General features: G+C 50.6%; 1 protein-coding gene across 1 annotated transcript; it reads right to left on the bottom strand.

Annotated features, from left to right (window-relative positions):
• Nucleotides 1–73: 73 nt before the first annotated feature.
• Itgb7 (integrin subunit beta 7) lies at nt 74–15,257 on the bottom strand. The gene is made up of 15 exons (XM_021216221.1): nt 15,179–15,257; nt 10,062–10,265; nt 7,267–7,468; nt 7,011–7,181; nt 6,144–6,385; nt 5,460–5,618; nt 5,161–5,256; nt 4,910–4,999; nt 3,169–3,315; nt 2,585–2,778; nt 1,863–2,086; nt 1,347–1,566; nt 993–1,198; nt 570–730; nt 74–351 (listed from the first exon to the last, which is right to left on the bottom strand). The coding sequence occupies exons 2-15, from the start codon at nt 10,260–10,262 to the stop codon at nt 244–246; spliced, it is 2,421 nt and encodes an 806-aa protein (XP_021071880.1). The 5' UTR covers nt 10,263–10,265; nt 15,179–15,257; the 3' UTR covers nt 74–243.
• Nucleotides 15,258–15,737: the final 480 nt, after the last annotated feature.

Raw genomic sequence — 15,737 nt, forward strand, 5'->3', positions numbered from 1 at the left:
GACAGGATAAGGTCCTACTTGACTGCTTTGCTGGTTTTGTCCTGGAGTGAAGTAAAGTAGAGGCTCAAAGTCTGGGCAAAGCTTTATTGTGGAAGGACCAGCCCCTTGCGGTGGGAGTGGCTGCTGCAGTGGTAAGCTGCCCTCTGAAGGTCACTGAAAAATCTCAGCAGTGGCAGCAGCTTTGCCTGACAGCCGCTCTCCTGCCCTTTTAGCCCCACTGTCCTCCAAGACAAGAACCCTAAGTCAGTCTGCTTCCCGGGTCAGAGAGGGGGACGGCGACCGACCGTTTGTCCCTTGGAAGCGGGGGTTGACAGTGGTTGTGACCGCACTTTTGTAGAGAGGATTGTTGTCCTGTGGGAAAACGTTGCACAAGGTAAGGAAAGCTCTCAGGCTCTCCCCACTGCCGCCCCACGAGGCCCGATCCCCCAGGCCTGGTTGTGCTGAGGGAGGGACTTGCACAGGGAAGCTTTAGAGCTGGTTATGCGGAGGGCTGGTTAGGGTTAGGAATACAGAAAGTTAAGAGGCCCCACCAGGAAAGCCTAGCCTATGGCAGCAGTCGCTGGCCTTACCTGCTTCCAGTTGAGTAGCTGCTGCTCCTTCTCAAAGCGCCTGTACTCCCGGCGGTCATAGATTTCCACTGAGAGCCGGTAAGCCAGAACCAGCCCTAGTCCCACTGCCACGATGCCCCCTGTGCAGCCCAGTATGATGGCACGGGTGTGATCCGCTCCCTCTGGTGGGGCCAAGGTGTAAGGGCTGACCCACAGCTACCTAAAGCATGTCCAGCCTCCCCAGCCAGCCCTGTCATTGAGAGCGGGACCCAGCAGAGCCCAAGGCTGTCCTCCCTCCTAGGGCCTTCGTCTCATCTCTGCCTTTGCTACCCTAGGTTGGTGACTGTTTCAAACCCATTACCCTTATCTTTTTCACATCCCCAGTTCTGAGGTCCTGCCCGGTAAGCTCCACTTATCATATACATGTTGTCTCTGCCCACTTACTCTCTTGGGGTCTCACTCTCAGTACGACCTCCCTGGCTACATGCTCCACCAGGAAGAAGAATAGCTGGTTGTCCACCGTCCTCTCTTTGCACCAGCCATCATCCAAGTTAGGGGCCAAGGTCAAGGTCACATTCACGTCAGCACAGGCCACGCTGCAGTTGGCTGCCAAGGGACCGGTACCAAATGCCCCGCACTCTGCACAATCCCTGTCCGGTGAATGCCAGTCAGTGGATTCACATCTGGGCAGCTGTTACCCACCAGCCCTCACCACACACCCTCAAGGAGAACAGGCAGGCAGGAATTCCCAGCAGGCCTCCTTGTCCCAGCTCCGAGGTGAAGGACGAGAGGCCTCACCTGTATTGCTCACATGGTGACTTGCAGCCTAGGCACTGGTCACACAGAGCCCCATAGTAGCCACCCAGGCACTGGCAACGATTGCATTTGCAGTATCCGTGCCCACTGCAGAGCCCTCCTTCGGGACTGATGCAACTGTCCACACTCAAACTGCACTCGCATGCTCTGCCGGTGTGGTTGGCGTGACAGTGACACACTCCACACTGGCAGTGGCCAAAGCCTAGGGAAGAACCGTGCAGAGGGTGACCACCATTGTCACACACAGTTGGCACAGCATGCCTCCACAGTCTGTGTCAGCCGTGCCAGGCACATCCTCTGGCTCGGTACTAGCCTTTAAGATTTGCTCTCGGAGTTGTAAGTGGCCTAGAAAACCCTCCTCCCCCTCCTTACAACCCCCTCCTCCCCCTCCCTTTTGCTTCCCCCCTTTTCTCACCTTCCTTCTCCCTTCTCCCCCTCTCTCCTCTCCCTCCTTCCTTCTCCCTCCTCCCCCTCCCTCCTTCCAAAGGCTCTAGGTACCTCCACAGAGGATGCCCTCATGTCGCTCACAGCTGGAATCATCACACTCGCACAGACGCCCAGAACTCTGCCCACTGCAGCTACAGCGTCCACATTGGCATCGACCCTTTCCACTGCATAGGGGCCCTGTCCCGTTTGGGGCTCGGCAGCCAGATTCCAAATCTGGGGAGGACAGGTCAGCCTCAGAGCATTCACACAGCTGACCAAGGCGGCCAGGGGCACAGCTGGGAAGGGAAAGCAGAGAGATGGGTCAGAGTTCGATCACCTCTGACCTGACTCTTGAGACATCCTAGGCTGGCAGTTTTCGACCTGTGGGTTGTGACCCTTTGGGAGTCAAGTGGCCCTTTCACGGGGGTCCCCTAAGACCATGGGAAAACAGGGATATTTATAATTCATAACTAGCAAAATTACTGTTATAAAGTAGCAATGAAAATAATTTTATGGTCTGAGGTCACCAAAGCATGAACTGTATTAAAGGGTTGCAGTGTTAGGAAGGTTGAGAACCATTGCACTCAGGTCATGTTCTCAAGGGAGAAGGAGACACAGCAGCTGAAACAAACTAAGATACAGAAGCGTACCAAGGGTCAGGGCGGGGAGGGGGCTTCAGGTCAAGGTGCAGGCCTTAGCATATGTGGAAAGCTTCGGGGTATGACATCCAAGTAGATTCCTGAGATACCTAGGTAACTCCAGGAGGGCAGAAAGCAGAGAGTCCGTAAACTCACCTGCATATCCCGCACTGAAGGTCCCCCTGTCCGTCACTGCAGTAGGGGGCATGAGGCTGGGCGTCACCACAGTTACAGTCACACACTGTGTGCAGCTCCACAGTTAACTCCTCTGAGAAGCCGAGGGCCCAGAGCCGTAGGACGTGGGCTTCTGGGAGGCAGTGAGTGGCTTGAAGAGTGACCCAGAAATCCACCTGAAGGCAGGGGGGCCGGACAAAGCTGTACACACCCTCACCACACACACACACACACACACCCTGAAGATAGGAGAACCAGACAAAATGATACACTTCTGGGAGGCAGTGAGTGGCTCGAAGAGTGACCCAAAAATCCACCTGAAGGCAGGAGGGCCGGACAAAGCTGTACACACCCTCACGCGCGCACACACACACACACACACAGACACACACACAGAATCCACTGACCACAAAAACCCTGGCCCTTAGTAAACTAAGAACAAGTGAAAATGCACCCCTTCCCCATGGCTGCCCTCTATGGGTTCTCTTGCTTGTTTCCCACTTCCACACTCACTTTTCCCGTGGTAAGAGGGAAAGCGTATCTATCCCGCTGGCTGGCTGGCTTACCGTCTGGTTGACTCGGACATCATTGCACTGTCCCCGGTCCCCAGCCTCATCCGCCCTCTTCTCAGGACCCTTACAGTGAGATTCAAATGAGATGCTGACTCCTGGTGGGAGCGAAGAGTGCTCAAGAGTCACAGTGGATGACAGGCTCTGTGGAAAGGCAGGGAGGAGGTAATCATCCTGTGAAGGCAAGCCCCCCAACACACCCCGCTTTCTATCCTCATAGTTACACCTGGTCTGGCTCTCTTTTCACCCTGCCCACTTAGAATTCACTTCTGAAAGAAGAACCACCCTGGGATAACCAGGAGCTAGAGCTACATGTGCCACAGTGTGGCACTCCATGTTCTGAGTGTGTTTGTCAAACCCAAACCAGGACACACAGCCATGTGTGTAAGACCTAGCAGGCAGACTCATTTCAGTATGATTATTCTGCAGAGGTCAACACTGTCTCAAGACTTTCTCCATGGTTAAGAGATTGGTGCTGGGTAGGGGCAGTGCTTCTAACTAATCAGGTATGCTAGGCAGGCAGCCACTAAGTTCTATATCTCCACTCATTTCACCAAGGCCAAGAACACATCCTTGTTTATTGAGACAGGGTCTCCTATAACCCAAACTGGCCTTAAAAGTTCCTGATCCTTCTGCCTCTGCCTCCCAGGTGTGGAATCACAGGCTGGTGACACTACATCCAGATAATAATACAGTCCTTGCTGTCAACTGTGCTACAGTCAGGCAAGGTGCTACAAGCCTTTAATCCCAGGATGGGGGAAGCCAAGGCAAGCAGGTCCCCATGAGTTCAAGGCCAGCCTGGTTTACGCATCGAGTTCCAGGACAGCCAGGACTGTAGAGAGAGACCCTGTATTTACATATTTTTTTAAAAAGTAAAAAGAGAAAAAAAAAAGTAAAAAGAGGTCTACAGTCTACAGCAAAAATGAGCCTTAAGCTCAAGAGACATTCAAGCTCCATAAAATTCTGTTCCTGAGTTGTTAAAATGCAGTGTAAGCACTGAGTCCCCCATTCTTTATGTTTAGCTTCCTATATCTATTTCCTCAGTAAAATGTGGATGATAGGGCTGGAGAGATGGCTCAGCTGTTAAGAGCACTGACTGCTCTTCCAAAGGTCCTGAGTTCAATTCCCAGCAACCACATGGTGGCTCACAATCATCTGTAATGAGATCTGATGCCCTCTTCTAGTATCTCTGAAGACAGCTACAATGTACTCATAAATAAATAAATAAATAAATAAATAAATAAATAAATGTTTAAATGTAGATGACTCAGTGCTTACACTACATTTTAACAACTCAGGAACAGAATTTTATGGAGCCATGTGGTTGCTGGGAATTGAACCCAGGTCCTCTGGAAGAACAGCCACTGCTTTTAACCACTGAGCCCTCTCTCCAGCGTCCTTTAAATATTTTTTAGATTAATAAAAAGAGATAGAGTAAGGAATATAGCTCGGTGGCAGAGTGCTTGCCTAGCATAATAAAACCTTAGGTTCAATCGTTAATATGGCCAAAAGAATTACGTATAATTATATTTATGAATGTGAATATACGAACAGCTAAGGTCAGCCATGTGCAAACTGTAGATAGGAGCTGTGAAATGTAGAACCCAAAGTTCTCATATCCTCTTAGTTAAGGTTACGCCCCGTCACCTGAGGACCCTTCTCCCTCACCCCTGCCCCCGCCACCTGAGGACCCTTCTCCCTCACCCCTGCTCCCCTGTCCCCCCCACTCTCCGCTCACATCATAAGCATCCATGATGAGCTGCACCACATTGCTGGAGTCCTCACTGAGCTCCCCGACAGCAGACTTGGGAATCAACTGTCTCAGCTCCTGTGTTACAAAGCGGGGAGAGAGATCATGAATAAAGCTTTAGGAGAATGGGTTCCTGGGAGGGGTCTGAAAGAGTTGTGTGGGAAGAACAGACTAAGTTGGAGTCAGGGGCTAAGAAATGACAGGATGAATCAGAAGGTCTTTACTCAGAGAACACTCACCTCATACACAGGCAGGGTTGCACCGGTGACAGCAAAGATAGGTTGGATATTTGCTGCCGTGAGGGCCTGGGCTACTTGACCCACAGAGGGATAGTCCTGAGGCAGGGAGGGGACAGGTGACTATTGCTGGTCTCCCTTCGGTGCACCAAGCACCCTCAGACTGAATAAAGCAAGCCAGGACCCAAAATCCCACCAGCAGGAGGAGGCCCAAATGACAGCAGTGTCACAGGATGCTATCCAATAAAAACTATAAGCCCAAGAGTCCTGAATGAGGCTCAGATGGGGGAGGGAGGACTCACAAACTCTGCGCTGTTAGTATAGACACCATTGCTGTCCAGGTGGCACCGCCCATCGCTGGGCATGAAAATGCCACCCAGTTTCCCATCCCCAGCTGTGTGGAATGTATCATCTGAAGTGAACACCAGAAGACGGGACACATTTCTCCAGCCGATCTGCTCCTGAGGAGGAAGGGGACAACCTGTATACACTGCCGTAGCATTTAAAATATCCCAGTGAAAGAAATTGGCAGGATTGCTCTGAGTCATTTTGTCTGCCCCCCCCTCTCATTTCCTCCTAAAAAAAAATTATTTATTATATATAAATACATTGTAGCTGTCTTCAGACACACCAGTAGAGGGCGTCAGATCCCATTACAGATGATTGTGAGCCACCATGTGGTTGCTGGGATTTGAACTCAGGAGCAGTCAGTGCTCTTAACCGCTGAGCCATCTCTCCAACCCCCACTTCCCATTTCTAATTCTCTGCTCCAAGGTCTCTGAACAAACAAGCCTGTCGTTAGTGGAGGCCCTCTTATGAAGTAGGGAAAGGGACTCTTCTTCAGGTAGTTTACTCCATCGTATCAGATGGCTGTTAAGGTAAGCGTGCACACCTCAGTGAGATGATATGGACGCACCACAGATCCACGACAACAGATAGTCCTGGCCCCAGACGGCTCCTGGGCTCAGATCCTAACCCTATCTCACCTGGCAGAGGGCGGCCTGCAAAATGGCATCAAAGCCACCTTCGGGTGAGTCCAGGTTGCCAGAGACATTCTGGCGTCCCACCTCTCTCTCGAAGGCTTGGGCGTCCCCAGTGAGGGACAACACGTGGTGAAAGCTGAAGGGTGGCTGACAACGCTCCAGTCGGCTGGGGCACGGGTGGTGAAGCTTGGAGGGCACGGTGCTTACAAAGGGCAGCACCGTTTTGTCCACGAAGGAGCCAAAACCTGAAAGCAGAAAGCAATGGGAGCTTCCTGGAGACTGAGGCAGCCGGGATCAAGGGTGTAGAAGCAGCAGGCGGCACCGAACCGGTGCTTTAGAGGGGGCTTGTTTCTTTTGACTCAGGGTCTCTCTGTGTAGCCTCGGATGTCCTGGAACTGGCTCTGTAAACCAGGCTGTCCTCAAACTGAGAGCTCTACCTGCCTCTGCCTCCTGGATTAAAGGTGTGCACCACCACTACCTGGCACGGGGTGCATTTGAGCAGGGGGCGGGAGGGGGGTTGGGGGAGAGGCGGGAAATTATTACAGAATGTGAAACAGGAACACTGCATCTAGATTATCCAGAAACACTGGGTTGAGATGGCAGCATAAGGGCAGCGTCCAGGTGGGCAGCTGTCTGTCTGAACAGTCTCTTAAATTCTGAGCCTCAGCTGGTCCTCGTATAGAGCACGGGATCCTCCAACGGTCAATCCTAAAGTCCCTCGAGCTTAGACCTAGATGAGTGTCTCTTGGGAGAGATGTCAAGATCCAATGGCCTGATTGAGTCTGTTAAATACTGGGAGAGTCTAAGGCGGTGGTGGAAGCTAAAGGCAGTGTGACAAGGGCTGGCAGGGTCTAGGTAGCACATGCTTACCTATGCGCACAGAATGGGTGACCTCCTGCAGCCTGACCAGCAGGGCATGCCCGAGCTGGCGCACGCGTTCCAAGTCGTCCTTCATTGAGTAGCTCAGGTCCATAAGGTAATATAGGTCCACGGGGTACCCCGCGGCTCGGAGGAAGCGGACCCGGAATTTCTGGGGCTCCCCTGATAGAGAAAGGGAGGCTAGACTCTGAAGCCCAGTGCATTCGAGGCCAGCCCAGACTTGCACCCCCCACCGCCCGAGACTCACCTGGTCGCAGCGTGACGCGGATCCGCTGCGGGGCCAGCTGAGTGGCCCCCTCGCCGCGATCTCCCTGGCTGAGCGGCCTGTCCTGCAGCACCTCCTGGCGGCCTCTCGGCTCCTCTAGCTCCTGCGCGGGGCACCCGCGGGCCAGTAGCTCCTCTCGCCGCGCGCAGCGCCTCGCCTCTGCCTCCCCCGAGGCAGTGAAGTTCTGTACCCCAAGAGGAGGCTCACTGAACCCCAGCCCCCACGGCCCCTCAACCCGACTACAAACACCACTCTGCAAACCCCGCCGCCTGCAATCGCCTGTACATTCCGGTCTGTTCTCAGCCAGCCTCCATGAGCCCTGATTTATTCTCTCAGTTCACTCACTCCACAGCTACATAGGTGGAAAACCTATAATACTTTCTTCTTCACCAGCGCCCACTTCCTGTAGCAGTCCTCCCCGCTTTCCTGAACTCAACGTCCCCTTTCCCGAAGTCTCCCTCCTAACCTTTCTCATTAGATCTACAAACTTCTGTTGAGATCCCAGGGACCTCAAGGCTACAGAAAAACCACTCTGTAGTCCAACTTCCCCAGCATGGCCAGAATAAAATAGGAAGGGGGTCAGTCACACCAGTTTCTGGGAAGGAGGACGATAAAGACGACAGAAAGACGCGCGCGCGCGCGCGCACATACACACACACACACACACACACACACCACGTCTGGTACCCTGCACTGACTGACAAGCCACAGGGGAAGGAAATGGTTAGGTGGCTTCTCGGTGGGCATTGGTGCCAGCCCCTAGGGAACGGAACAACCAGCGGCTGTTCCCAGGGGCTTATCTCTCTAGCCACAGCCTAGGACCTCTGCCTCCCTGACTACAGAGACTGTCTTCCAGTTTCACTTTCAGTAGTTTCTTGGGCCCCCTAGGCAGCTGTAAACATGGCTGCCTGTCAGGGTGTCTATCTTACCAAGCCTGCACTTATCTAAATCTCCATCTTTTTGTGAGAGACTGCCTCTGAGGCTCTTCCACGAGCACTTCCTCTTTAAGGTATCCATAAAGAGCAGCTTTAAAAAAAATATTTATTTATTTTTATGTATATAAGTACACTGTAGCTGTCTTCAGACACACACCAGAAGAGGGTGTGAAATCCCATTACAGATGGTTGTGAACCACCATGTGGATGCTGGGAATTGAACTCAGGACCTCTGGAAGAACAGTCGGTGCTCTTAACCGCTGAGCCATCTCTCCAGCTCCAGAACAGCTTTTTTGACCAGCAAGGAATACATACTCCCCAGCTTCCTTACCCCTCAGGTACTCCAGACCTTTCCAGTGGCCTCCTCCCACCATGCTCACATAAATCCACAGGTTTCTGGAAGCCTTCATTTATTTCCCTCTCCACGTTGCATGCTGGGAAATCATAATCTGCATATATATGCCTGACTGAGAAGCCTCATCATGCACGTTCTGGTATGAACTGGATTCTCCCTCCAAATTATCTATGGTTATCAGTGTGTCTATCCATCTACTGTCTGAGACAGAGCCTCAATATGTAGCTCTGTCTGTCCTGGAACTCACATTATAGAACAGGCAGGTTTCGAACTCATAGAGACCTGCCTGCCTCTGCCACCCAAGTGCTTGGATTAAAGGCACATGCCACAATTCCCGACTTGTGCTTAATTTTTAACTCTCACTTTGATGGTGCATGAGGTAGGCCTTTGGGTGGTGGTTGGGCTTAGGTGAAGTCCTGAGGGTGAGACCCTTGAGATGTGATGTGCCCCTTAAGATGTGACAGCTGGGGCTGAAGAGGTGGCTCAGTAGTTAACAGCACTTACTGCTCTTTAAGAGGACCCAAGTTCAGTTCCCAGCACCCACGTGGTGGTTTACAACCAGTAACTCCAGTTCTAAAGGGTCCAACACCCTCTTCTGACCTCCACAGGTACCTGTAGACATGGGGTGTACATCCACACACTAACACACATGCACATAAAATAAATATCTTTTAAAAAGAATCAATAGGGCTGGAGAGATGACTCAGAGGTTAAGAGCACTGACTACACTTCCAGAGGTCCTGAGTTCAATTCCCAGCAACCACATGGTGGCTCGCAACCATCTGTAATGGGATCCAATGCCCTCTTCTGGTGTGTCTGAAGAGAGCAACAGTGTACTCATATAAATAAAATCAACTTTAAAAAAAAAAAAAAAAAAAGGCTGGGTGTGGTGGCACACGCCTTTAATCCCAGCACTCAGGAGGCAGAGGCAGGTGGATTTCTGAGTTCGAGGCCAGCCTGGTCTACAAAGTGAGTTCCAGGACAGCCAGGGCTACACAGAGAAACCCTGTTTCAAAAAAAACCAAAAAAAAAAAAAGAGTCAACAGCAGAGGGGTCCCCCTCCCCAAACCCTAATCCCTATGTAATAATATAGCAAGAAGGCAGCCCATCTCTAAGCCAGGAAAAAATGCTCCAGAGAGAACCAAATGAGCCAGCACTTTGCTCTTGAATTCCAAGCCTCTCAATTCATAAGAAGTGTATTTCTGTTGCATGTTGTCAGAGAATACGTAACTGGCCAGTCCACTTTCTCACATCCAGAAGAAGCACGAACTCACACAAGGACATATTCCTCTGAGCTCATGGGTCACGGGTTCTGTTCACGTATGCTCAGAAACTTACACGCATATGAGTCACACATTGGAATCCTGTCTGTCCAAATTCAGCCACACATGAGAAGGGACAGTATACCACCACCACCACCCCAAAAATCACAAATCTACCTACACAGCACACATCACACATGTTCAGGACCACACACCCATGTTTACCAGTTGTTTGCACCATGCACAGCTGGGGTGTGAGAGAATACACTTCTGGCAGGAAGGAGCTGGCTGGCAGGATCCCTGCAGAGACAGGTCAGGATCCTCCCATTCTGCAGCCTCCCCCGAGGATGTAATCTTGGTATCTAACTCACTCTGACCTCCGCCCAGAACCAGCAGAAAAATGAGAACAGTTGATGAATCCACCATGGCCTGTGATGAGATATAAAGGCAGACACACGAATCCTCAGGGAGGGCCCGAGCTCTCTAAACTTAGCTTGTGGTTGCCAAGTTGAACCTCGCCCCAACTCTCTCCTCAGAGTTTCATGCAGCCCCCTGTGGATTCAGCAGCTTTGGGAAGTGGCAGGTGCCAGAGCGAGGGAGGGATCTCAGAGTCCGATCTTCCTTTGTACAGACTTCAAGTACCCAGGGTGGGCAGTGTAGCCTGAGGAAGGGTCTGTGAGCTGCAGAGACTACTCGACGGTTAAGAGCACTGTGAAGAGATGGTTTAGCCATTTAAACCACTGGCTGCTCTTCCAGAAGGATGCCCTCCCATCCTGGGTTCCATTCCCAGCACCCATGTGGCACGCACGCCAGCTCACTGCTTCCTGTAACTCTAGTTCCAGAGGAACCAACACACTCTTGGGCCTCCAAGAGCACCAGTCTTACGTGTGGTGCATAGACACACATACGGTAAAAAGCACTCATACTCATAAAATAAAAATCAATAAAATCTTAGGGGGAGGAAAAAAAGCACACACTGTTCTCTGGAGCACCCGAATGAACTCTATTCCCAGCCTGCTTCTGGCATCTCACCATTGCCCTTAACTCCCTCTCCACAGGCATCTGAACCCATGTGTGCATACCCACACAGGTACATACACATGCACATAATAATTTTATTTTATTTTATTTTTTATTTATTATATGTAAGTACACTGTAGCTGTTTTCAGACACACCAGAAGAGGGCGTCAGATCTCATTACGGATGGTTGTGAGCCACCATGTGGTTGCTGGGATTTGATCTCAGGACCTTTGGAAGAGCAGTCGGTGCTCTTAACCGCTCAGCCATCACTCCAGCCCCAATAATTTTATTTTTAAATCCAGGTGTAGTGGTACCACATGGGAGGCAGAGGCAGATGGATCTCTGTGATTTTGAGGCCAACCTGGTCTTCACAGTGAGTTCCAGGCAAAGAAGGGGTTATCCAATGAGATTGCTCTCAAAAACAAAAAAGAAGGCAGGAAGGAAAGAGAGTGACAGTCTGGAACGGTACGGACTGCACCCCAATCTCTTCACCAATTTTCCAAGCCAAAGTGAATGTCGCACTAGATTCTATCCCACCTATATTCCTCAATGGTTCTGTAGCTCACCAGTGTTGGGTTCTCCCCTCTCCCGCCACCCTCCGTCTCAGTCTCCACATCTGTTAAGTGAAGGAATTGAATAAAATATCTGGCAGAAGAGCAGAAGAGAGGCAAGGAGATGGGGAAGTGTATGCTCAGGGAAAGGTGGTTTCACACAGGGAAGGCGGTAGCCAGAGGAGGGGCACACACTAAGAAGAAATCCTCGTTGACGGCGGGATCGATATTTCGTTTTGTTATTATGTCTGTGCACCACAGGTGTCACTGGTGTCCTTGGAGGGCAGAAGAGAGCACTGGGTGCTTGGAACCGAAGTTATAGATGGTTGGGAACTGCCACGGAAACCAAACCCAAGTCCTTGAGAAGAGCTGGGGCTCTTAGCGAGAACCCGATAGATATGTTATGTCTGCTGTATCTCCAGCCTGGTGCATTTAGCTGAGATTTGTTTTGTGTTTTATGCTCATGTAGTTAATTAATAGTGAAGAGCATGCACAGGGCACAGCATGCTGTAGCATGTATGTGGAGGTCAAAGGACAACTTGTGGGACAGGGCATCGGGTTCGACTGTAGGCAGGCATCTTTACTCCAAGCAAACGCTCCAGTTGCTTTCCTGTTGCTGCTTTGGTGTTGGTGTTTTGGAGACAGGGACCTGGCTGTCCTAAGCCTCATTGTGTAGCCCAGGCTGGGCTTAAACACACGTCTTTGACCTTTCAATTTTGTGTGTGTGTGTGTGTGTGTGTGTGTGTGTTTGTTTTTCAAGACAGGATTTCTCTGTGTAGCCCTGGCTGTCCTGGAACTCACTCTGTAGACCAGGCTAGCCTTGAACTCAGAAATCCACCTGCCTCTGCCTCCCTTTAAGGTGTGCGCCACCGCTGCTGGGAATCTTTGCCCTTTCAAGTGCTAGGATTACAGGTGTGAGTGGCCATACTCAGCCAAATTTCCTGTGGCTGAAAGTTCAGCGGTAGGAAGTGTGATTATGCAAGAGATCCTAGATTACACTGCAAAAATTAATCAATTAGTTAATTTTAAAATTAATCAGGCCCGGGCTGGAGAGATGGCTCAATGGTTAAGAGCACTGACTGCTCTTCCAAAAGTTCTGAGTTCAAATCCCAGCAACCACATGGTGGCTCACAACCATTCCTAATGAGATTTGATGCCCTCTTTTTGGTGTGTCTGAAGACAGCTACAGTGTACTTACATATAATAAATAAATAAGTAAATCTTTAAAAATAAATTAATCAGGCCCAGCTGGGCATAGTGGTACACAGCTTTAATCCCAAAACCTGAGAGGCAGAAGCCAGCCTGGTCTCCAAATCAGAAACCCGCCTGCCTCTGCCTCCCGAATGCAGGGATTAAAGGAGTGCGCCATCACTGCCCTGCTAGAGATTTTTTTTTCTTAATTTTCTTTTTTTTTTTGGTTTTTCGAGACAGGGTTTCTCTGTCCTGTAACTCACTTTGTAGACCAGGCTGGCCTCGAACTCAGAAATCCGTCTGCCTCTGCCTCCCAAGTGCTGGGATTAAGGGCGTGCGCCACCATGCCCGGCGAGATTTTTTTTAAAAATGAATAAAAATCGAATAGGCAGTAAGCCAAAAATAAAAGGTGTTAGATGGGATGATGCAAGCTGTTACCCCAGTACTGGGAGATAGAGGCAGGAGGACAGGGCCAGCCTAGACTACATGTCTCAAAAGACATTTTCATTAATCAAAAATAAATAATGCTACATTATTCAAGACAATATGGGGGCTGGAGAGATGGCTCAGTGGTTAAGAGCACTGACTGCTCTTCCATAGGTCCTGAGTTCAATTCCCAGCAATCACATGGTGGCTCACAACCATCCGTAATGGGATATGATGCCCTTTTCTGATATGTCTGAAGACAGCAACAGTGTACTAACATATATAAAATAAATAAATCTTTAGAGAGAGGAAGAGAGAGAGAGAGAGAGAGAGAGAGAGAGAGAGAGAGAGAGAGAGAGAGACGGAGAGAGAGACGGAGGGAGAGTGTGGACCTAACATAAAGACATAAAGCTAAGCATGTGAACTCGTAGACCAGAACTGGAGTTGCAGAGCCATGTTTGATGGCTCAGGGTGGGTAGAGGTAGGTGGATCTCTGTGAGTTTAAGGCCAACCTGGTCTACATAAGGAGTTCTAGACCAGCCTGGACTACATAGAGAGATCCTGTCCAAAAAAAAAAAAAGGATAACAAGAGGAATATTTCCTTATAAACTCCCATTGTGTGAGTAAACAAGAAGTAGTTAACCTAAAAAGATGGGCGTCGAATTCAATTATCTGGGGTCTCATGGATGTGGCACAGCATCTGACTGGCATGTTAAAACCCCTCGCTTCAACCTTCGACTTCACCTAAAAACTTTATAGTTTCTTTCCTGTCTTTCTTTTAGATTTTTTTTTGGGGGGAGGGTTGGATTTATTCCTTTTCCTTGACGTGTCTAATGTCACACTACACGCGTGCCCTCAGAGCTCAGAAGCATCAGGTCCCTTGCCAAGGCAGTGATGGATAGTTGCTAAGCAATATGTGGGTGCTGAGAGGGGGGTCAAACCTGGATCCTTTGCAAGAGCAACAAGTGCTCTTAACCACCGAATGCTCTCTCCAATCTCAAACACATAATGGTCTTTAATTGCCTCCCGTGACTAATCGTCTCACACACACACACACACACACACACACACAGAAAGCACATGTGGCCATCACATGTGTGCAGATGACTCTCGAGGAACCCTCTGGAAGATGGGCAGTATCCGCCGACAACACTGGTAAGAATAGACTGCAGCGTAAGCTCCCTAGGGATTGTGCTAGGGTGTTCCTATGTCCACCAGCAGTGTACAGCCTGGGTCCAGACTCAGGTACTGATGCTCTTTACAGGGAGTATGGGGAAGGGTGGGGTACTGAGCCGTTGAACACCCCATCCTGCTCACCACCCCATGTGACCTCCGATGGGTGTAGTACATTACAGAGCTTCTGCTCTCAGGGAGAGGCTGACCCCAGGCTTAGCCTCACTGAAACCTCAGACCTTCGTGCTTTCTGTGCTGTGGTCAGGGAGGCTCAAGACTCTGCAGCACAAAGTTTAGCTCTGACTCATCTCAGAGATGGGGCTTCACTTCCACTCCCCCAACAAGACAGAGACATCAAGTCCACTTATCTCTCCTAAAGGGGGCTCTGAACTCATACATGACCTCCCCTGCCCCTCTCAATTCTGTCCCCTTCTCCCTTCTTTGACAATCCATGTATCTTGTCACCTGCTGTCTGTCTCCTTCCATGCACGCGTGCGTGCGTGCGTGCGTGCGTGCGTGTGTGTGTGTGTGTGTGTGTGTGTGTGTGCATGTGTGTGTGAGCATGCACATGTGAAGTGCAAGCCTCAGTAGACCAGGAATGTGGAGTCTGTGGCTAAGGTGCCAAGTGGGAAGACTTCTGGACTGTGGAAAAAACATTAAGTTGCAAGGATAGCAGCCAGGGACAGACAGGAGATGCTGGGAGAAGTGCAAGGGTAAGTAAGCCTTGGTCTTGGAAAACACTCACAGCATCACACTCTCTTCCCTCCCTCGGGGTCCACTGGAGAAGCTAATGGATGAGCAGCAGGAAGCTGTGATAACAGAGAAAGAAATCAGGGGGACCATAGGAGTCCAGAAGGGGGTTCAGAGCCTTTCTCAAGACTAGACAGGGCACTGGAGAGCCCAGATCACAGAGAGGTAGGGAACAAGTAGGTCTGGCTGAGAGGAGGAGCTGGGTGGGCTGCTGCCCTGAGGGTACTCACAGGTGCTTGTGGAAGAGCAGCCCTTCCTCCGCTGGTGGCAGTGGCAGCCTTTGTGTACAGATCAAGAGGCTGCAGAGGAGGAAGTGACACACCCTGGGGTGGGGGACTATTGGAGGGTGGCTGGTCTAGCAGAAGGTGGAGCGGATAGGAGTGGGCTGGGTAAAGAAAGGTCCTAGGAGTCCCATCTACGAAGCACTGCTCCTGTACAAGGAAGGGTCACAAGAACAATGCCTGAGAGTGGAAAGTGCCCCCACCCCTGCCCCCACACATATCGCAGACGCAGAGATTGAAGCTGAGACTCTAAAGAGAGACCAACGTTGCAAACGGTCACACAGGTAGCCAGGGGCTGCTGGGCTGTAATCTAAATCCAACTCAGCTTCCTTCCAAAATGGATGCTCTCTGCAGTATCTCAGAGAGGAAGGAGCCGGACAGGAATAGACATGAAGGAAGATGGTTTCTGTTCCTTCGGAAAACTCAGGGACCGTTGTGTTCCTGTGATGAGTGCCTTTCATGCTAGGTATCCGTCTTGGTTTCGATAGCCACTTGTCTTTTGATTTGC

The sequence above is a fragment of the Mus pahari genome, chromosome 17 (assembly GCF_900095145.1).
Source record: "Mus pahari chromosome 17, PAHARI_EIJ_v1.1, whole genome shotgun sequence".
Lineage (NCBI taxonomy): Eukaryota > Metazoa > Chordata > Mammalia > Rodentia > Muridae > Mus > Mus pahari.